General features: G+C 44.2%; 3 protein-coding genes across 3 annotated transcripts in view; 2 read left to right on the forward strand and 1 right to left on the reverse strand.

Annotated features, from left to right (window-relative positions):
• The window catches only part of LOC110203896 (mucin-16-like), a 162,953-nt gene that overhangs the window by 57,502 nt on the left and 83,854 nt on the right, over window positions 1-21,597 (forward strand). The window lies entirely within an intron of this gene.
• LOC110204393 (mucin-16-like) overlaps window positions 395-21,597 on the reverse strand; it is a 148,936-nt gene continuing 127,733 nt past the window's right edge. Inside the window, exons 2-6 of the mRNA XM_078154199.1 lie at window positions 2,456-2,623; window positions 2,030-2,068; window positions 1,713-1,760; window positions 885-1,003; window positions 395-785 (exon numbers count right to left, since the gene is read on the reverse strand). Of these exons, the coding sequence (XP_078010325.1) occupies window positions 714-785; window positions 885-1,003; window positions 1,713-1,760; window positions 2,030-2,054 (264 nt within the window). The 5' untranslated portion in view covers window positions 2,055-2,068; window positions 2,456-2,623 and the 3' untranslated portion in view covers window positions 395-713. The remainder of the gene's footprint in view (window positions 786-884; window positions 1,004-1,712; window positions 1,761-2,029; window positions 2,069-2,455; window positions 2,624-21,597) is intronic.
• The window catches only part of LOC110203897 (mucin-16-like), a 31,188-nt gene continuing 18,418 nt past the window's right edge, over window positions 8,828-21,597 (forward strand). The window contains exon 1 of the mRNA XM_078151831.1: window positions 8,828-8,988. Coding sequence (XP_078007957.1) covers window positions 8,828-8,988 — 161 coding nt within the window. The remainder of the gene's footprint in view (window positions 8,989-21,597) is intronic.

The following is a 21,597-nucleotide window of genomic DNA, read 5'->3' on the forward strand; positions in this document are numbered from 1 at the left end:
GAATTGGAGACACATGTCCCAATCCCTTGAAAGGAGGAACTACAACAAAGAAGTTCATTTGAATACCTGGGCTACTTACCATTGGATGGATGAATGGATGGGTGGATGGATGGGATGGATGGATGGATCAAAAAGCATTTATCAGGCACTTACTATGTGCAAAACACTGCACTCACCATTGATGTAGAGACTTTCCTCATCCAGGATGTAGGGCCCCAGTCTTGTGAAGTTCCAGGTCTGGCTGCTCAGCTTCCAGTAAAGCTCTTCTCTGTCTAGCTCAGGGCTGCCAGGATCTATCTGATGAGCACAAGCAAAAATAACTCAGGTTGCTGTCCCCTCCTTCAACAACCTGGGAAAGAAGGCAAAAAAGGCCATCAGGAGCCTGAAATGGGACCTGAAAAATCTGATAACAATCCTGAAGTCAGGGGGCAGCCACCCTTCAGAAGCCTGAGGCAAATATTGAAACGGATGATGGTTAAATGGGGCAACAGTGTTGCGTCTCACTGGGTCTACTCTAGAGAATTTGTGGGGAACTGCCAAAATTCCAAGTCTGAATTCACCTCCCTGAGACTATGTGGCAAGAGGATGTGGATAAATTCATTGAGGAATTGGAAAATCTGCCAGGACCCACATTATAGCAGGCTGGAGACATCTCCTTTCTGAAGGGCACCAATTGGTACCATGCCTGATGAGGCCAATGACTCCCAGGGATCTCACCTCAGCAAGATCAGCTTGCATCCAACGTACTGAGAGCCAAGGGTGGTCTTGGCAAACAAGGAACCAAGCTGGAAGTAAAAGGAGAGAGGGGCCTTCTAGATCAAGCCTCAGTACCCAGGGCTGAGGCAATCAGCTTGGCAGAGGGGACGAAAGGGGTCGTGTCTCACCAGGCGCTCCAGGGCATTGTCTACAGAATTGAATTTGCTGGAGCCCATTTGGCTCATTCCTGTTGTATATCTCAAGTTTGTGATGGTGAAATTTAGGGTGAAAGTATCAAGGCTGAAGGCTACAAAAAAGAGAGACAGAGATGTCTGACATGCTGCCTGTGTGTCCTTCAGCACATTCAGGAATGCCCAGGTGGTGGTCCTTAGGAGGAAAATTACGTGTCCTGGCCCTATTAATTGCATCCATGAGGAACCCTCCAAACTTTGCTCAGACACTCCTACCTCTCAACATATGACAAACACAGGCTACTATATAGAAGGAGAGAACATCTCCATGCCTGAACTTCAGAAGTGTTAATTCAAATGAGTTAATATCTATAAAGTGTTTTGTGAACCCTAAAGTACTATATAAATGATAGATGATAATAATGTTCACCATCACAATCATCCTTAAGGACACCCAGCTGAAACTATCCTAGTCCTTCTTCCAAGGAAAACTCAGCAGACTGAATTCACTAATGAGTCCTTCAGGGAACCCTTTAGCCATAAACCTATTCCTCTGGCAACACAATGCAGTGGAAAGAATGTTGGATTTGGAGAAAGAAGGCATAGGTTCCATTCCTAACTGTCCTACTTCCTACCTATGTGACATTCAGCCTCCATTCCTCTCTGGGCCTCAGTGTCCTCAACTGCAAAAGGAGGGCAGCAGTTAAGACTAGATGACCCGGAAGTTTCCTGCCAGCTCTAAATCTATGATCCTAAGACCTCCTATCTCTCAGTCTTATAGCCAAATGTAGCAAAACCTTCCCAGAGAATGGAAGCAGATCTTACCTGTGGACTCTGGAGATGGAGCTGGAGTGCTGATTCTTATCAGTAGACCTGAAGGGAAATATCATGAATGAAAACTGTGGACCAAATGTCCATGTGACAAAGAGGGGTATACACTATAAGACACAGGCAAAATGGATTGCATTTTGCTTGGCCACTGAGTCCACTGGTGTAGACTGAATTACCAGGATGAAGGGGACATGGTGCCTTCCTCTCTCTTTTACACCCTTGGTCCATCCTCTTTTTCCCAGGATGCTAGGAGAACAGGGTTGGGATGGACAAGTGGTTTCTCTGTTTGCTCCCAGGATAAGAATACTCACAGCTTGTGAAGGAGAAGAGTGTCATCTGATTGCTGTAACCTGCAGAGAGAGAGAGAACAGCCATGGATGAAAGAGCCTACCATTTTGAGAAAGGATTAAGGAGAAACATGAGACAGAGCATCTGAAGCCAAAAGAGTTGAAAAATATGGGTCATCAGCTAAGAGAGGATTTTACAAAGTGGTTCCCAGGTCAGGAGTCCATCTTCTGCCCAGCTAGGGTTCTTAGGCTTACCTCTGTGAGGCCTCTGCTTTCCCTCAGACTCCAAACACATAATAGGAAGGTACTTTCAGTAAGACAGGTGCTATTGAAGCAAAGAAGGATCCTCATAGGCACAGAAAGTTGCTTTGACAGGTGAGGGGCTAACAGGAGTGGGACCAAGCATGGAGGCCAAGGAACTGCATGTCCTGGGTAGGGTTTGAGGCTCACCATTGATGTAGAGGCTCTTCTTCTCCAGGGTGTAGGGACCCCAGCCTGGTAATTTTATGGGTCTGCTTGCTCAGCTCCCAGTAAATCTTCTTTTTGTCCAGGATAGGAATGGTGAGGAGTTTCCAGTATGTACAAAGGAAATTCACTGCAGTGCCATTCTTCACAGGCCTGAGAAAGGACACAATGATAATGACTGTGAACTCTCTGGCTTGCCAAAGGCATGCAAAAATTAGATGATTTGCCCAGGGCCACACAACCAGTCTGTGTCAGAGAGGGGACCTGAACTCAGGTCTTCTTGACTCTGGAGACCTGCTCTCTAACCCACTACAACATGCTGCCTCTACAAGCTTAATTCAATACAACTAATGGAAATACAGGGCAATAATTTCCCTTTAAACAAAGTCTTTTCAACACATGATAGAGCTTTTCAATCACTTCCTCTCAAGAGTTCCACCAGTATTCTTTGTTCATTGATTCTCTGTCTCATCTTCTTTTTGTAGGTATATTCAGGATAAAGTTTGTTTTTCTGATTTTGCTTTTGTTTTTACTTTGCATTTTTTGATAAAGTTCTTTCCATGTTTCCTCGTAGCTAAGTGGTACAGATACTTGAATGCCAGGCATGGGAGTTAGGAAAACCTGAGTTCCAATCCAGCCTCAAACATTTACTAGTGATGTTGCCCTGGGCAAGTCATTCAACCTCTGCCTGTTCGTGTGTCCTCAAGCAGGAAAACAGAGATAATAACGGCACCTACCTCCCAGGGTTGTTGTGAGGATCAAATGAGATACTATTTGTAAGACACACATAGGGACATGCAATGCCTGGCACATGGGAGGTGCTTAGCAAATGCTTCTTCCCTCCCTTTCCCTTCCCCATTCAGAGAATCACAGCATTGAGAGTTGGAGGAGCACTCAGGGGTCAGTTAGTCTATCTCATATCTGAAAGAAATAACATCACTTGAGTTCATCTAGGCTACCAAGCGTTCTCATGTGATCTCACTACTTATCTTGGGAATAAATTTCCTGTTAGTCATTTCTGTTCTGTCACTTCTAGTACAAAAACCATCCACCTTGACTGGGAAAAAAGCAAAAAAAAAAATCAAGCTCTTCTGCCTTCTCTTTCTGTGGCCAGTCATCATCATCTAATCCACCCCCAATTAGCAAGCCTATCCCATTATCCTTTTCCTTCCCCAGCACAGCTTTTAAAAGAACCCTCATTTTGTTTTCTTGGCTTTGCATTCAACCTCCAGCTCATTACAAGTATTAGCCCCAGACGCTATTTTTGCCCGCGACTCTGCTATTATTATAGTCTTCCTGTTACCTCCTCTTCTGAACATACTCCAGTACTCAAGTATTTTGCATATATCTTATTTTTTTTTAAATCCAAGCTAGTCGGTTAGCTCCTTGTCCATACACTTCAGTCTCTCCTGACAACTCCCATTTTTCCACATCATTGGAACTGTTTCACCTTCTGTGTCTTCAGAAGTTCATTCTTCAGAGCTTCTTATTGTTCCTTGTATAACAGGGGGCTGAGAACTGGGTCACATGCTGAGCTTTGTAGTTTAGGGTTGTCCCCCTCACATTCCCTCACAGCCCTGAATGCAATTAATCTTTGAGCTGGCAGGGGGTTTGAGATCAGGAGTTAGAGAGGGGGTGGAGGTGAGACAGAGGAAGGGATGGAAAGAGAGAAAGGGGGAGAGGGAGAGGAGAGAGGAAAGGGAGAGAAGAAAGAAGGAAGCAAGAGGGAGAAGTGAGAAGAAGAGGAAGAGAGAGAGAGAGAGAGAGAGAGAGAGAGAGAGAGAGAGAGAGAGAGAGAGCTATGACAGGAAAAAGTAGGGAGATGGCATCATTAGCCTTGTGCAGAGCTTAATGAGCTGAGCTGGAAAAAACTGGCAACCCAGGAGTAACAGGCAAAAGAAGGAACTGAAAGAAGAGATGAGACATGTCAGAGAAGGGAAAGATCGAGGTAGACCATTGGGTCCCTAAGAGGGACCTCAGAACAGAGAATTCTAACTGAAAGCTACTGACTGAGTGGACCTTCCGAAAGATCAACTCTTTCCCTCTCAGGCTGTCAAGTGAACAGGAACTATGACACTCTGATTAATTCTTTTACCTAAGTGTTTTCTGTGTCTTGATTTTGCCCCAAACATAAAGAAGCCAAGGGTTTGTGGGAAATATACAAAATTTAAATTAATTTAAAAAATTAAACATTCAGAGTCAAACCTCTGAATGTGAAGAATTTCCTAACTAGGGGTGGGGGTTGGGGGGAGGTCAGAGCTATTAGAATTAATTGGAATTAGTGACGTTTTTCTTATATAAACTCCATAAAATAGCAGAGAAAAAGGACCATGTGGACCTGAGGGCCATTACTTCACCCTCAGCTAAAAGTGAGCTAATTGTTGTAACAGGGTATGACTAATGAAATCTCTAGCCTCTTATGTCCCATACTAGAAGAGCCAAGGGAGGTCTTTCTCCCAGTCCAGGAAGACTCCAGTGGCCCTGTGGAACTGCTGTGCACTCCTGGAGAGGTGGGAGTTCCCGAAGTCCCTGTGGGCGCAGGGATGGTGATGGACACAGTCATGGGCCCTGTGCTCCTTTCCATGGATGGCATGGCTGTGGCTGTTCCTCCTTCCTCAAGGAAGAAGGTCTTGCTCAGGCTAGTCAAAGGCACCCAGACGAGCTGGGCTCAGTTCCTGTCTGGGCCCCTGACTTTTCTAAGATGGTAGAAGCCACTGTGTGGGTAATGATGGAAATGGGGGGTGGGGTATCTCTGTGACTTTGCTAGCAGAGCTTGGGTCAGATGAAAACAGAGCGAGGGTCTGGCTGCTTGTTGGCCCTGAAGCTGAGATCCCAGTAAGGAAGGAGTCACCTGCAGAGGTCTCCGCAGGCTTGGTGTCAGGGTCCCTCCCTGTGGTCAGGGCTGCACTAGGGGTGGCCGTGGAGGAAATTGCCCCTAGTGAGTTGGAGTCTAAGGGAGCACTGGAGCCTGGACCCTCCTGGACCTCAGCTGAAGTAGCAGTAAGCGGGAGGGAGCCAGTGGCCGTGGTCACGCCAGCAGTAGAGTCAGTGGAACTGCGGGCTCCTGCCACAGAGGACATGGTTGTCATAGGTGTCTCCAGACCTTGGCTCCCTGAAGCAGAGCCCACAGGGAGGCTGGTGGACTGAGCAGGGGCTGAGCCAGGAGCTGTGTGTAGGGGGATGCTCACTGCTGCTCTCCTGAAAGTGGAGGTTCCCATGGTGGAGGCAACCACAGGCAGGCTGGTGGGCTCCGTGGCCTCTCTGCTGGCAGGGGATGGATCCCTGGTACCTGCTGTCATTGGGCTCCTGCTGGACAGGCCTGTGTCTAAAAGAGGGGATGGGTTGGCACATGTGGAAGTGTCTAGTGGGGTGCTTGGGAATCACCTCCCAGGCACCCTCATCTCTTCTCTGCAAGGCTCCTTCCTCGTTTGGATGACATTGCCCTCTCCAAGCTTCAGTATTCACTCTCCCTCACATGTTCACCATGGGCACCTCCTCCGGCACAACCATGTTCATCACCCAAAGCTTCCTGTCACAGCTTGAGCTCACCTCTGAAGCTGACACACACCAGGGTAGAGAGGGCTCAGACTGGGAGTCTATCATTAGGCTTGCCCTGACCCCACTCCTATAAACTCTCAATCACTTCTTAGCTGCATAGACCACACCCTCCAATCCACGTCCTCTGGGTAATCCTAGGTTCAGGCTAGTGGATGCCATCTATATAACAATTGTGCACCTTCCCAACATATACCCCTAGACAAGGAATGGACAAACATTTCCTTCCCCACCATTTTTGAAATGAAAGGAGTCAGTGTTTCAATCACAAAGAACAGACCCAGAGGGAAAGATTTCCCATAGAGAAACCAAGAAGACAGAATGAAAATATTACCAGGAATTGAAAAAGACACCAAGACCCAAGAAAAGCCCCACGTGGTCCATAAGGTGGAGAACTCTAGAAAGCAGGAAACCAAGCCATGAGGAAGAACTGGCCCCAATGAAAGCAGCATTGTTCTCTGATGTGGACATGGGGGAAATGGATGAAGGGCTGAGCCACACAACTGGTGAAAGAGGAGAAGCTGATGGGGCTCCTCCCACTGTTAATGGGGCCTGGTCTTCTCCTCTGTTGTCCCAGAAGCCTCTGTCACAGTAACTGACCCAATGAAGCCTGGCAGTCTGGTGCCCAGAGGGGCAGCTGAACTGGAAGCAGTTTCCACACTGGTCTTCTCTGAGAAGGTGGACCCGTAAGTGGAACAGACGTCGAGACATCTGTCATGAGCTCTGTGGGGCTTGAAGAAGTGGTCCTGGGAGAAATCTCCATTGTTCTCTGATGTCGACATGGGGGAAATGGATGAAGGGCTGAGCCACACAACTGGTGAAAGAGGAGAAGCTGATGGGGCTTCTCCCACTGCACCAGGGAAAATGGGATTTGGGTCAGTCATTGTCAGCAGGTCAGTGACTGGGGGACTTGATGGACCACCAGCTGATCTGAAGCCTGAGGAAGTTTCTGTGCCCACACCAAGGGATACCTCCTGGGAAATAGGGCTCCTCCCTGTTGGTGCTGTGTCGTTTGAGGAGGCTGGGCTCTCTCCCAGGCTGGTACTGGGCTCCTGACTCAATCTCCTACAGTGACCTCTCTTGTCACAGTAGCTGGGACATCTCTTCCACTACAGCAGTGGTCAATGGGAGAACTGAGTTGGTCTCTGAGCCTGGAGGCAGCACCTCATGGGCTGTACTCCCCTCCCAAGATGAGCTAACAGCTGTAGAAGATGAACCTGGCACTCCACTACCAGTGTCTGAAGACATTGATCCTAGAGGCAAAGATGTGGTCACTGAAGCAGCTGGGCTAGCCCCTCTTCCCAATGTTGGGCTCTCAGAATGTTGGGCAGAAGGAGGAGAGGTCGGTAAAATGTCCATGATTTTGCTGCTGGGAGTCAGATTTGCTCCCTCAGTCCCTGGGATGGCTGAACTCATTCCATCCACCATGGAGGGGCTCCCATAGGAGGCTTCAGGGGTGGCTGGAGTTTGAGTCCAGAGCCAACTCAGCCCTGTGCTTAGCACCCTCCTGGCTGCTTCAGCTGGGATAGAAAACCATAGGCTAATTTGAGCTTCATCTCTGCTTGACACAGGGGCACTGTTAGGGGATGCTTCAGCCAAGGTCATTGTCACCAGGTAGGAGGAGGCCTGCTCCAAAACTAGTTGTAGGAACATCTGAGCTATGGCCTGAGGTGGTGTCCACACGTGAGTAAGTGCTGGGCCCTCCAGTTGGACTTGTGACTTGGCCAACTGTGATCTCAGGAGCATATAAGGAACCATATGGATCCTTGCTGCTCTCTGATATTTGAGGGCTGCCTGCAGAACTTGGCTCAGCCATGAATGTGGAGGTGGAGGCCAATCTGGGCTTGACTTTGTGCTGGTGGTGGGGAGGAAGCCTTCCAGACAAGCCAGGAGGCCAGCCCCATTCTCAGGATATAGAGTTCCCTTGGTGGCTGGAGGTGGAGATGGAGCATCTGTCCTCTCTTCCCCAGCCATGGTAACAATTGCCATGGTGCCCAAGGAGGCAGATGGGACCGGGAGACTGATGGAATAGCCCAGCTCCTGCCTCATACTGGGAGAGTGATAGGAGGTCATTCCATCAGTCCAAGGAGTCTTCAGAGTCCCCTTGTTACTGGTGGGCTGTCCTGGAGTGGTGTGGGCAGAGTCTGTGGGCTCAGAGATGCTGTGAGATACAGTCCTGCTCTCTGTGATCCCTGCAATGGATGGAACAGCTGTTTTTGGGCCTCCTCCTACAGAAGGTAAAGTCTTACTCATGGTATTAAAAGGCAGCCCAGATGAGCTAGGTTCAATCCCCTTCTGGTCCTTAGGCATCCCTGTGATGGTGAAAGCCTCTGTGTGAATCGTGATGGAAATGGGGAGTATCTCTGTAACTATGCTCATGGGCAGTGGGTCAGATGAGGACAGAGCAAGTGACTGGCTGCCTGTTTGCTCTGAAGCAGAACTAACGGTATAGAAGGAGTCACCTGGAGGAGTCTCCACAGTCTTCATGGTGTCAGGGTCCCTCCTTGTGTCATGGCTGCACTAGGGGTGGCCATGGAGGAAAAGGAGGAAATTGGCCCTAGTGAGTTGGAGTCTAAGGGAGCACTGGAGCCTGGACCCTCCTGGACCTCAGCTGAAGTAGCAGTAAGCAGGAGGGAGCCAGTGGCCATGGTCACGCCAGCAGAAGAATCAGTGGAAGTGTGGGCTCCTGCCACAGAGGACATGGTTGTCATAGGTGTCTCCAGACCTTGGCTCCCTGAAGCAGAGCCCACAGGGAGGCTGGTGGACTGAGCAGGGGCTGAGCTAGGAGCTGTGTCTAGGGGGATGGTCACTGCTGCTGTCCTGAAAGTGGAGGTTCCCATGGTGGAGGCAAGCACAGGCAGGCTGGTGGGCTCTGTGTCCTCTCTGCTGGCAGGGGAGGGATCCCTGGTACCTGCTGTCATTGGGCTCCTGCTGGACAGGCCTGTGTCTAAAAGAGGGGATGGGTTGGCACATGTGGAAGTGTCTAGTGGGGTGCTTGGGAATCACCTCACAGTCACCCTCATCTTCTCTCTGCAAGGCTCCTTCCTCTTTTGGATGACAGAATAAATTTACTTAGGAGAAAGTTCCAGGCAGCCTTCCTTCACACTTTCCCCATTACTTTCTCAATCAGTGGAGAGTTCTCTCAATGTGGCTCATGAATACGCTACCTGGGTGCCTTCTCCCTAAGCCTGGCCTTAGGTTTTGGGGTAGGGGCTGGGAAGAAATGTACAAAGCCAGCCAGGAAGACCAGTTCTAATATCCTTGGTTCCTGGCTATTCTCCTGGGATTCACCAGGGCTGCCTTCATGCCCTCTCTGGGGAGCAAAGCTGGGTCCACAGCTATACACAAGAGGCTCTCAGCAAGGCTCATGCCCCCATGACTCCTGACTGTCCTCCATCCCTCAACCCTGTACAGGTTTTCGTGGGCCTGAGGAAAAACGAAGGAGATTATGAAGTCCAAAGATGAACAACCATCAGCTCTTACCTCTCCCACTGAGACCTGAGGAAAATTAATAAGGACTGTGATAAAAATGTAGCAGAGATGAACCCAAACACCTTGGCCCCTGGCCCTGGCCACAATCCTGGTGTGGGCTGGGCTTGGGCTGGAATAAACACTGGGCCTTGCTCATTCTGGATTGGCCAGAATACCACTCTACCTCTTTCTTACCATTTGCCCTGGTGTGGGTGACTCCTCAACTGCGGAGAGAGAAAACCCTCCCCTAGGGCCTAGGGTCCATTGCACCTCCTCAAGGGTCATCACTCCTCTCTGGCAGTCTGCCAGGTTCTCATCTGCCCCATCCCCAAAGGCGAGGAAGCGGAGCTTGGAGGATGGATCAAGGAAAAGCCAGCATCCACACTGGTCCTGAACACAATGGGCAGGCTAATTGACCAGATAAGCACTATTTTCTCACCCCTAAAAGACAAATTGGCTAACAATTATGCACCACTGGAGTAGCCTGAGTTGAGGAAACCAGAGGACATTGGATACATTGGTGCCAGACCCTTCCAGTCTGTGATTCTCCCAACCCTTGGCTTCATATCAACCCACAACAACCCTGATCTCCCTTTCCCACTGTGACCTGCCTCTGGGACATGAGCATCCACCTATCCCTGTCTTCCAAGGGCTCTGCCTCGCCCACCAGCTTTATATAACCCTTGCTCAAACTCCTAGCTCCCTATTCCTTGGCAACCTCCCATCTGGCTCCTTCCATTCATCCTTCCATTAAGATTCCCCAGCTCTCAACCTGCCTTTTACTGGGGCCACCTCCTCAGGCTCCCACTGGGACCTCCAAATCAACTTCCCACCAACCTCTTGCTATGACCTGTCCACCAGGTCTTCATGGCTTTAACCTTCTCTGACCTTTCCCTTCCATGATCAGCCTCTTCCTCTGACCTTCCCCCAAGCCTCACATTACCCTTCACCCAGTGCTGCCTCACACCCTGATCTCCCACCTTCAACAAGGCTACCCTTTCCACTAGTTCTAGCTTTCTCCCTTACAAGGCTGTGTCACCTTAGACAAGCTGCTTTCCTTCTCTGGCCCAGTAAAATGCAACTTGGGCTATACAGCCCAAGGAAGGAAGATACCCCCAGCCCTGACACTGAGCCTGTGGGGAGATTCCCTCTCACCACCTCCCTTCCTCGAATTCTCTTGCATGTCTGAGTTACCTGTCCCCTCAGGGTGGCATCATGGGCTACCCAACATCCCAGCTCTGATTGTTTCAAATGATTGCACATTTTCCTTTATCATTTTTGACCCTGGTGATCCCAGACTCTTCAGCATAGGGAGAGAACTTAGAGGCCATCTCTGTTTTTATTTTACAGCAGAGGAAACTTAAACTCAATTGCTTATGGTCATACAAGTAGTAACTGTTCTAGGATTTGAACCCACATCTTGTTACTCCAGGACAGCTAGGTGATGCATTGGTTAAAGCACTGGGCCTGCAGTCAGGAAGACCTATGTTCAAATCTGGCCTCAGACACTCACTAGCTGTGTGACCCTGGGCAAGTCACTTAACCCTGTTTCAGTTTCCTCATCTGTTAAATGAGGTGGAAAAGGAATCGGCAAACCACTACTGCATTGTTGCCAAGAAACTCCAAGTGGGGTCAGGAAGAGTTTGACACAACTGAAGCAACTAAACAAAATCCAGTGCTCTTCCCAAGACAATGCCCTCCCACTTAATTTCAGTCCAGCAATGCCCTCTTTCCATAGAGGGCCTCACAAAGATTCTGTTTATCAGGAACTCTCCAGGGTGGGGGAGTAGAATGGGAAGAACCACACTGACCAAGGCTTCCTCCACCTTGGAAGGGAAGAGAAGGAAAAGGGCCGAAGAAGACAGCCCCTCCTCACAGCCAGAGCAATAGTGAAGGCAGGGCTATGGAGTGGGGATATACTTAATTCCCACTTTGATGCTCCATCCAAGGGCTGGGGAGGAAGAGGCCCGCTTCCCAGTGGGCAGGTTCTGGGGTAAGGACCACGCACAGACAAGGGGCTTGCTGGACAGACATGGCCCCTCCAGATAGGGTTCCTTCCTGCTCCGAGACCTCAGGATAAAGAGCCATAAATTCAAATGCATGAGCAGGAGTAGGTAGGGTCAAGGTCAAGTCGGATGGAGAGCAGCAACATGCTATCTCAGTCTGGGACTGACATGGAGGCAATTGGTCCCCTTAGATTCCCCAGTTTCACAGGTTGAGAGCTGGCTCCAGACCAGGCACAGCTGCACCAGAGCCTGACTTCCAGTGCCCAGCATCCTCTGACTCCTATCTCCACTGACCTATCACCATCCTACCCACACAGCCAGGAGACAGGCCACCTTCCAGTAGCAAAGTTGGGGCTAACCCATCAAGATTCTCACATCTCCAGGGAGTGCATTTAGTTTCTTTAAAAAAAAACCCACAACCTTTTATTTAACAAGCATTTGACTTTCTCTCCTTCCCACAAATGCCCCCATTCCCCACTGAAAAACAAAACCAAAAAAACCCTTGTAACAAACATGCAGAATCAAGCAAAACAAATCTCCACACTGACCAAATGTCTCAATGTGCACCTTGAGCCTGTCACCTCTCTGAGGAGATGGATAGTACTCTTCATCCCTGGTACTCTGGGTGGTGACTGCCCTGATCAGAGTTCTTAATGTCTTTCTAAGCTCTTAATCTTTACAGTGTTGTATAAAATATAAATACTTGTGGTTCTATTCACTTCATCTTCGATCTGTTCATATAAATCTTCCCAGGTTTCTCTGACCCTTTGGTCATTTCTTCCAGGGCAATCATAGTCCATGACATTCATTGGGCTATAATTTGTTTGGACATTACTTTCACTCAGCCAGAAGGGCAATTGTGCCACCCCCGATAACCCAGGGTACACCTGGCATGCCAGCAAGTTGCCTGGCTGCTATCCTTCTGTGGATAGGGGGTGCCTCAGGACAAGGTTTGCTATTCTCCATCCAGACAGCCCTCCAGTGAATTTATTTATGTACCAGAACTCCTGGTTTTAGGGACTTTCAATAAAAGAAAAATAGCTCAATGGGCAAGTTGAAAGAGGTAAAATCAGCTAGCAATTATCATTGAAATAAAAATGTCATGGTGAGTGGATTGACATTTTGGTGGAAATCTCAGCACAGATTTCACATCTATCCTGTGTGTTACAGATTTGCAAACTCTAATTTGACTTCATAGCAATACCTTCTGGGACATAATTTCCTATAGAATTTGTGCTGGATGTCAGAATTCTTGCTTACGACTCTGCTCACATACATAAATACACACACACACACACACACACACACACACACACACACACACACACAGAGCCAGAGGGAGATACCATTAAGAAAACCACAGGTTGTCTGATATGTATGGTTAATACGCTTCCAGGGCATATTTGGTTCTTTTGCAGCAATTTCTTTTTTAAAAATAATATTTTATTTTTTCCTAATTACATGTAAAGATAATTTTAACATTCTCTTTTTAAAAACAATTTTGAGTTCCAAATTTTCTTCCTCCTTTCCTTGCCTCCCTCCAGAGACAGTAAGCAATTTTATATAGGTTATGCAAATGCAATCATGCAAAACATATTTCCATATTAGTCATGTTGTGAAAGAAGACAGAGACCAAAAAAAAAAAAACCACGCACAAAAAAATGAAGTGAAAATGGTAGGCTTTGATCTGCATTCAGGCTCCATCAGTTCTTTCTCTGGATGTGGATAGCATTCTTCATCACGAGTCCTTTGCATTATAAAAATTTCTGGGACCACTCAGTGTCTATGAGCATTTATAGGTTTATAACAATCATGATAATAATAGAAATAACAACATTTACATAGTGCTTTGAGGTTTGCAAAACTACTTATATTATTTAATCCTCATAACAACTCTATAATGTGAGTGCCAGTAAAGACATTTTACAGATGAGGAAACTGAGGCCTTGGAAAGAACTTAAGTAACTAATCCAGCAAGTAAGTATGTAAGGCAGGGTTTGAATTCAGGTCTCTCTGATGTCAAGCCCAGCGTGCTTATCCACTGTACCACCTACCTGCCAAGGGTCTATAGATGGGAATCCTTGACATGGTTCTCTTCTCTGGAAAATCCTGACTAAATGGGAGCACAGAATACTAGGAATTGGAAGGGACCTTAGGAAGGGACCTATTAACTCCCTCAGAGGAAAAAATTGAGGCTCTAAGACAGTAAGGGAGTTGCTCTGAAGATCACAGGGCTAGTTAAGTGTGAGAAATAGAATATGAAGCCAAGTCCTCTGCCTCCAAATCCCATATTCACACGGTGTCATAAAACTGGAAGGACCTCAGAAGGCCTCTAGTCCAACTCTTAGGCAAGGCAGAGATCTCCATCATTGCTGGGGAGGGAGGATGCTCCAGCTGGCTCCCTTATTCATTTTTTTTAAGTGAGGCAATTGGGGTTAAGTGACTTGCCCAGAGTCACACAGCTAGGAAGTATTATGTGTCTGAGGCTGGATTTGAACTCAGGTCCTCCTGACTCCAGGGCTGGTGCTCTATCCACTGCGCCACCTAGCTGCCCCCACTTATTCATTCGACAACCACTTGTTAAACACTCACTGCATGCACAGTTCTCTGTTAGATATAGTTCGGGGCAAAGAGAAGACAACATTGATTGGGGCTCTTAACCTTCTTGTGTTATGGATTCCTCTGGCAGTCTAGTGAAGCCTGTGGACCCCATCCCATAATAACATTTTTAAATGCATAAAATAAAATACACAGGATTGCAAAGGATTACTGAAAAAGTAAAGGATTATATGGGATAACAAAAAAAATGTCTTTTCCCCATTCAAGTTGATGGACCCCCCCCTGAAATCTTTTCATGGGCCAATGGACCCCTCAACTCCAATGGACCGGTTTAAGAATCTCTGGGTTAAGACATGACTCCAATTTTCCTTAATGATGGAATGAGACAGAGAGAGGTATTTATATAGCTAAATAGCTGTTTTAGTTACAGATTCCTGCAAGTCAGAGAAAGGAAGGAAGGGATAAGTTAGATGTCATCTCCTGTCCCAGGCCCTCTCCTAGGAAGCTGGGCACAGAGATAAGGGAACTAAGGTGGACAGAGGCTTCTTCTCATAGGGATGTACTCAAGGGAGAGCATTTCTAAGCACCCATAAAGCTGCCAAACACCTAGACAGGAGAGATGAGAAGCTAGAGTTATAGCAGGAGCATAAGAAGCACAGGATTTGGAGTCAGAGAAAATGGGTTCAAATCTTGACTCTGTTTCTACCTGACTGACCTTGGACAATTTGCTTACTCCAGTCCTCAGTTTCTTCTTCTATCAAATGAAGGAGTTGAACTAGATGACCCATCAAATCCCTCCCAGCTCTAAATCTATGAAACCTCAAGAGACCATTTCCTACACAAGCTAGGAAGAAAGGATGGAACCTCTCACTAGCTGACTTGACATTGACCCTAACTAGCCCTTCTGCTTGTGGGTAGGGATATGGGGCTCTCATTCCTAGACTCTCAGGGTGGGAAGGATGCCCAGGGTTGCCTAGATGGACCTCCTTCCAAGTGCAGGAATCACCTCTGCTGAAAGATTTTCTTTCTCTTGAGCTCTGCCTTAGAATTTGCTTAGTGTAGTCTAAGACTGTCTTTTTTTCTTCTTAATTTTATTAATTATTTTGATTTATCAACAATCACTTCCATACTTTTGAGTTTAAAATTTTTCTCCCCTTCCTCCCCACCACCCTCCCCAAGATGGCACACAATCTGATATAGGCTATACATTTACATTCTATTAAACATTTTTCACATTAGTGAAGTTGTAAGTAAAAATTAAAACCAATAGGAGGAACCATCAGAAAGAAAACAAAACTCAACAGAAGAAAAAAAATAGCGATTCAACTTCCATAGTTCTTTCTTTGGATGTGGACAGCATTTTCCATCCATGAGGCCTCTGGAGATGTCTTAGATCCTTGTAATGCTGAGAAGGGTTCAGTTTAACAATCTTAGTCATTGCATAACGTGGCTGTTATTGTGTACAAAGTCCTCTTGGTTCTGCTCACTTCACTCAGCATCAGACCATATAAGTCTTTCCAGGTTTTTCTGAAGTCAGCCTGTTCATCATTTCTTATAGCACAATAGTATTCCATTACATTCATATACCACAACTTGCTCAGCCATTCCCCAATTGATGGGCATCCTCTCAATTTCCAATTCTTTGCCACCACAAAAAGAGCTGCTATGAATATTTTTGTACATGTGGGTCCTTTTCCCATTTGTTTGATCTCTTTGGGATATAGCCCTAGAAGTGCTATTGCTGGATCAAAGGGTATGCACATTTTTGTAGCCCTTTGGGCATAGTTCCAAATTGTTCTCCAAAATTGGATCATTTCACAACTCCACCAACAATATTAGTGTTCCAATTTTCCCACATTCTCCAACATTTATCATTTTCCTTTTGTCATGTTGGCCAATCTGATAGGTGTGATGTAGTACCTCGGAGTTGTTTTGATTTGCATTTCTCTAATCAATAACGATTTAGAGCATTTTTTCATATGACTATAGATGGCTTTAATTTCTTCATCTGAGAACTGTCTGTTCATATCCTTTGACCATTTATCAATTGGGGAATGGCTTGTGTTCTTATAAATTTGTCTTAATTCTCTATATATTTTAGAAATGAGGCCTTTATCAGAGAGACTGGTTGTAAAAATTCTTTCCCAATTTTCTACCTTCCTTCTAATCTTAGTTGCATTGGCTTTGTTTGTGCAAAAACTTTTCAATTTAATGTAATCAAAATTATCCATTTTGCTTTTCATAATGTTCTCTATCTCCTGTTTGGTCATGAATTCTTCTGTTCTCCATAGATCTGATAGGTAAACTATTCCTTGTTCTCCCAGTTTACTTATGGTATCAGCCTTTATATCTAAGTCATGAACCCATTTTGACTTTATTTTGGTATATGGTGTGAGATTTGGGTCTATGCCTAGTTTCTGCCATACTCTTTTCCAGTTTTCCCAGCAGTTTTTTTCAAAGAGTGGGTTCTTATCCCAGAAGCTGGGGTCTTTGGGTTTATCAAATAATAGATTACTATAGTCATTGACTACTGTGTCTTGCATATTTAACCTATTCCACTGATCCACCCCTATTTCTTAGCCAGTACCAAGCAGTTTTGATGACTGCTTTATAATACAATTTAAGATCTGGAATTGCTAGGCCACCTTCCCCTGCATTTCTTTTCATTAGTTCCTTTGATATTCTGGACCTTTTGTTTTCCAAATGAATCTTGTTATTATTTTTTCTAACTCTATAAAATAATTTTTTGGTAGTTTGATTGGTATGGCACTGAATAAGTAAATTAGCTTAGGTAGGATTGTCATTTTTATTATATTAGCTCGGCCTACCCATGAGCAACTGATGTTTTTCCAATTATTTAGATCTGATTTTATTTGTGTGAAAAGTGTTTTGTAATTGTGTTCATAGAGTTCCTGGGTTTGTTTGGAGGTAGACTCCTAAATATTTTATAATGTCTACAGTAAGTTTAAATGGGATTTCTCTTTCTATCTCTTGCTGTTGGGCTTTGTTGGTAATATATAGAAATGCTGATGATTTATGTGGGTTTATTTTATAGCCTGCAACTTTGCTAAAGTTGTTTATTATTTCAAGTAGTTTTTTACTTGATTCTCTAGGATTCTCTAAGTATATCATCATGTCATCTGCAAAGAGTGATAGCTTTGTTTCTTCTTTGCCTATTCTAATGCCTTCAATTTCTTTTTCTTCTCTTATTGCTAAAGCTAAGGTTTCCAGTACAATATTGAATAACAGTGGTGATAATGGACATCCTTGTTTCACCCCGATCTTATTGGAAATGCTTCTAGCCTGTCCCCATTACATATAATGCTTGCTGAAGGTTTTAGATATGCTATTTATTATTTTAAGGAAGACTCCATTTATACCTATGCTTTCTAGTGTTTTTAATAGGAATGGGTGTTGTATTTTATCAAAAGCTTTTTCTGCATCTATTGAGATGATCATGTGGTTTCTGTTGGTTTTGGTGTTGATATGCTCAATGATGCTGATAGTTTTCCTAATATTGAACCAACCCTGCATTCCTGGTATAAATCCTACCTGGTCATAGTGTATTATTCTTGTGATAAGTTGCTGCAATCTACTTGCTAGTATTTTGTTTAAAATTTTTGCATCTATATTCATTAGAGAAATTGATTTTCTTTCTCTTTTGACTCTTCCTGGTTTAGGTATCAACACCATATTTGTATCATAAAAAGAATTTGGTAAGACTCCTTCTTCACCTATTTTCCCAAATAGTCTATATAGTATTGGAATTAATTGTTCTTTAAATGTTTGATAGAATTCACATGTAAATCCATCTGGCCCTGGAGATTTTTTCCTAGGGAGTTCATCAATGGCTTGTTCAATTTCTTTTTCTGAGATGGGGTTATTTAAGTATTTTACTTCCTCTTCGTTAATCTGGGCAATTTATATTTTTGTAAATATGTATCCATTTCACTAAGATTGTCAAATTTGTTGGCATATAGTTGGGCAAAATAATTCCTAATTATTGTTTTAATTTCCTCTTCCTTGGTGGTAGCTTCACCCTTTTCATTCTTGATACTAGTAATTTGGTTTTCTTCTTTTTTTTAATTAAATTAACCAAAGGTTTATCTATTTTATTGGTTTTTTCATAAAACCAGCTCTTAGTTTTATTTATTAGTTCAATAGTTTTCTTAATTTCAATTTTTTAATTTTTCCTTTGGTTTTCAATATTTCTAATTTGGTGTTTAGTTGAGGATTTTTAATTTGTTCTTTTTCTAGTTTTTTTAGTTGTATGCCCAATTCATTAATCTCCTCTTTTTCTATTTTATTTATGTAAGCATTTAGAGATATAAAACTTCCCCTAAGAACTGCTTTTGCTGCATCCCATAGTTTTGGTATGTTGTCTCATTATTGTCATTCTCTTGAATGAAATTATTGATTGTTTCTATGATTTGTTGTTTGACCCAATCATTTTTTAGGATTAGATTATTTAGTTTCCAATTATTTTTTAGTCTATCTTTCCATGGCCCTTTATTACATATAATTTTTATTGCATCATGATCTGAAAAGGATGCATTTAATATTTCTGCCTTTCTGCATTGGATTGTGAGGTTTTTATGCCCTAGTACATGGTCAATTTTTGTGTATGTGCCATGTACTGAGAAAAAAGTATATTCCTTTCTATCCCCATTCAGTTTTCTCCAGAGGTCTATCATACCTAACTTTTCTAATGTTCTATTCACCTCCTTAACTTCTTTCTTGTTTATTTTGTGGTTAGACTTATCTAGTGAGAGAGAGGTTGAGGTCCCCCACTAGTATAGTTTTGCTGTCTATTTCTTCCTGTAACTCCCTGAACTTCTCCTCTAAGAATTTGGATGCTATACCATTTGGTGCATATATGTTTAGTAATGATATTACTTCATTGTCTATGGTGCCTTTTAGCAGGATGTAGTTTCCTTCCTTATCTCTTTTGATTAGATCTATTTTTGCTTTTGCTTTGTCTGAGATCAGGATTGCTACCCCTGCTTTTTTACTTCAGCTGAAGCATAATATATTCTGCTCCAGCCTTTTACCTTTACCCTGTATGTGTCACTCTTTTTCAAATGTGTTTCCTGTAAACAACATATTGTAGGATTATGGTTTTTAATCCATTCTGCAATCCATTTCCTTTTATGGGAGAGTTCATCCCATTCACATTCACAGTTATGATTACTATCTGTGTCTTTTTCTCCATCCTTTCCCCCATTTATGCTTTTTTTCTCCTTTTTCCTTTCCCCCCACTAGTGTTTTGCTTTTGACCACCTCCTTCAGTCTCCTTCCCTATCCCTTTCCCTTTTCTTCCCTTTACCTTACTGCTTCTTCCCTCCCTTCTTTCCCCCTCCCTTTTCTTTCCCCTTTTCCCTCCTACTGCCTATAGGGCAAGTTAGATTTCTATACCTAACTGATTATGTTATGCCCTTCTTGAGCCAAATCTGATGAGAGTAAGGTTCAAACAATGCTCCCCCCTTCTTTCCCTCTGCTGTAATAGGATTTTGTGTCTTTTCCTGTAATGTAATTTACCCTTGTCTGCCTCCTTTCTCAGTACATTTTCTAAGATCAGATTGATCCACTTATTTGGATCCATTTAACCCACTTGATTAGATTTTTTTTTATCATTACATCAAAGTCAACTAATATCCACCCCTTTATGTATACTCCTTTAACAGGTGTAATAACAATACAGTTCTCAAGGGTTGCAAGTGTCATATTCCCTTGTAGGGTTTAAACAGCCCCCCTTATTAACATATTGTATCTTTCTGTCCCATTTACCTTTTTAAGTTTCTTGAGTCCTGTACTTGAAGATCAAATTTTTTGTTGAGCTCTGGTCTTTTTATCAGGAAAGTTTGGAAGTCTCCTATTTCATTGAATATCCATCTCCTCCCTTGAAAAATGATGCTCATTTTTGCTGGGTAATTGATCCTTGGCTGCATTCCAAGCTCCTTTGCCTTATAGGAATATCATGTTCCATGCCCTGGTCTTTTAATGTAGAAGCTGCAAGGTCCTGTGTAATCCTGACTGTGGTTCCATGATATTTAAATTTTTCTTTCTGGCTGCTTGCAGCACCTTCTCTTTCATCTGGTAATTTTGGAATTTTGCTATTATATTCCTTGGCGTTTGTCAATTTGGGATCTCTTTCAGTGCTATGGTTATTTTCCCTTCTGGTTCTAGGACTTCAGGGCAGTTTTCCTTTATGATTTCCTGAAAGATACTGTCCAGGCTCTTTTTTCATCATGATTTTCAGGTAGTCCAATAATTTTTAAATTGTCTCTCCTGATCGATTTTCCAGGTCGTTGTTTTACATGAGGTATTTTACATTTTCATCTTTTTTTCATTTTTTGTTTCTGTTTGACTGATTCTTGCTCTCTCATAGAGACATTAGTTTCCATTTGTCCAATTCTAGTTTTTAACAGATTGTTTTCTTCTGTTAGTTTTTGTACTTCCTTCTTCAATTGGCCAATTTGTTTTAGGGACTTGTTTTCTTCAGTGTTATTTTTTTTTTCATTGGCCAATTGTGTTTTTTAGGGACTTGTTTTCTTCAGTGTATTTTTTTCCAATTGGCCAATTGTATTTTTGAAGGACTCTTCTACCTCTCTCATTTGACTTTTAAAATCCTTCTTGAGCTCTTCTAAGAAGGCTTTTTGGGCTTCAGACCAGTTCATATTCCCTTTTGTTGTTGCAGATGTGGGTTTGTTGACAATGTTGTCCTCTTCAGAATTTCTGTCTTGATCTTCACTCTTCTCATAATATGAATCTATGGTATGTTTCTTTTTACTCATGGTGTTTCTTTATTCCCTGGCCTTTAAAGAGATTGAGCTCTCCTGCTGGGGACAGAGGGCACTGACCCAAGCTTCTTGTGTTGGGAGCCTAGGTCTTGGTCACTGGCTTTGTGTGCTGGGCCTCTTATGTTGGCAATTGGAGGCTGTAGGTTCTGGCAGCTTACCTGTATTAGGCTGGAATCAGCAAGGCTGAACTTTAGGGCGACTCTAGGTTGCTTTCTTCAGCTGCTTTCAGATGAATGCTGCAGGGTGCTTATCCACCTGGTGCCCTTTGTAATGCTGCTTCCCTTATTTTTGTTGAGGCACTGGGAGACCCATTTGCTGTAGAATGCTGAGGCATCAGGATCTCTTCCTGGTGTGCTAAAGTGTGGCTTTCTGCTAGCTGGCTAAGGGTGCCTCCCTTTCTGTACTGCTCCCCTTCCCCCAGGGTAAGAGGGGCCTTTCCTGTTAATCCCTCAAGCTACTCAGGCTACTGCACTGCTGCTCCCCATCTTTCTTCTGGTATAGCTGTTGCAGGGTTTTTTCTGGGTGATATTTTCTGGGTCTTCAGAGTTTGATAGGGGAAGGTTTGGAAGTCCCTATTTCATTGAATATCCATCTGCTCCCTGAAAGATCATGCTCATTTTTGCAGGGTAGTTGATCCTTGGCTGCGATCCAAGCTCCTCTGCCTTACAGAATATCATGTTCCATGCCCCATGGTCTTTTAATGTAGAGGCTGCAAAGTCCTGTGTAATCCTGACTG

This window comes from Phascolarctos cinereus, unplaced genomic scaffold (genome assembly GCF_003287225.1).
Source record: "Phascolarctos cinereus isolate Bilbo 61053 unplaced genomic scaffold, phaCin_HiC Scaffold_4;HRSCAF=312, whole genome shotgun sequence".
In the NCBI taxonomy this organism is placed as follows: Eukaryota; Metazoa; Chordata; class Mammalia; order Diprotodontia; family Phascolarctidae; genus Phascolarctos; species Phascolarctos cinereus.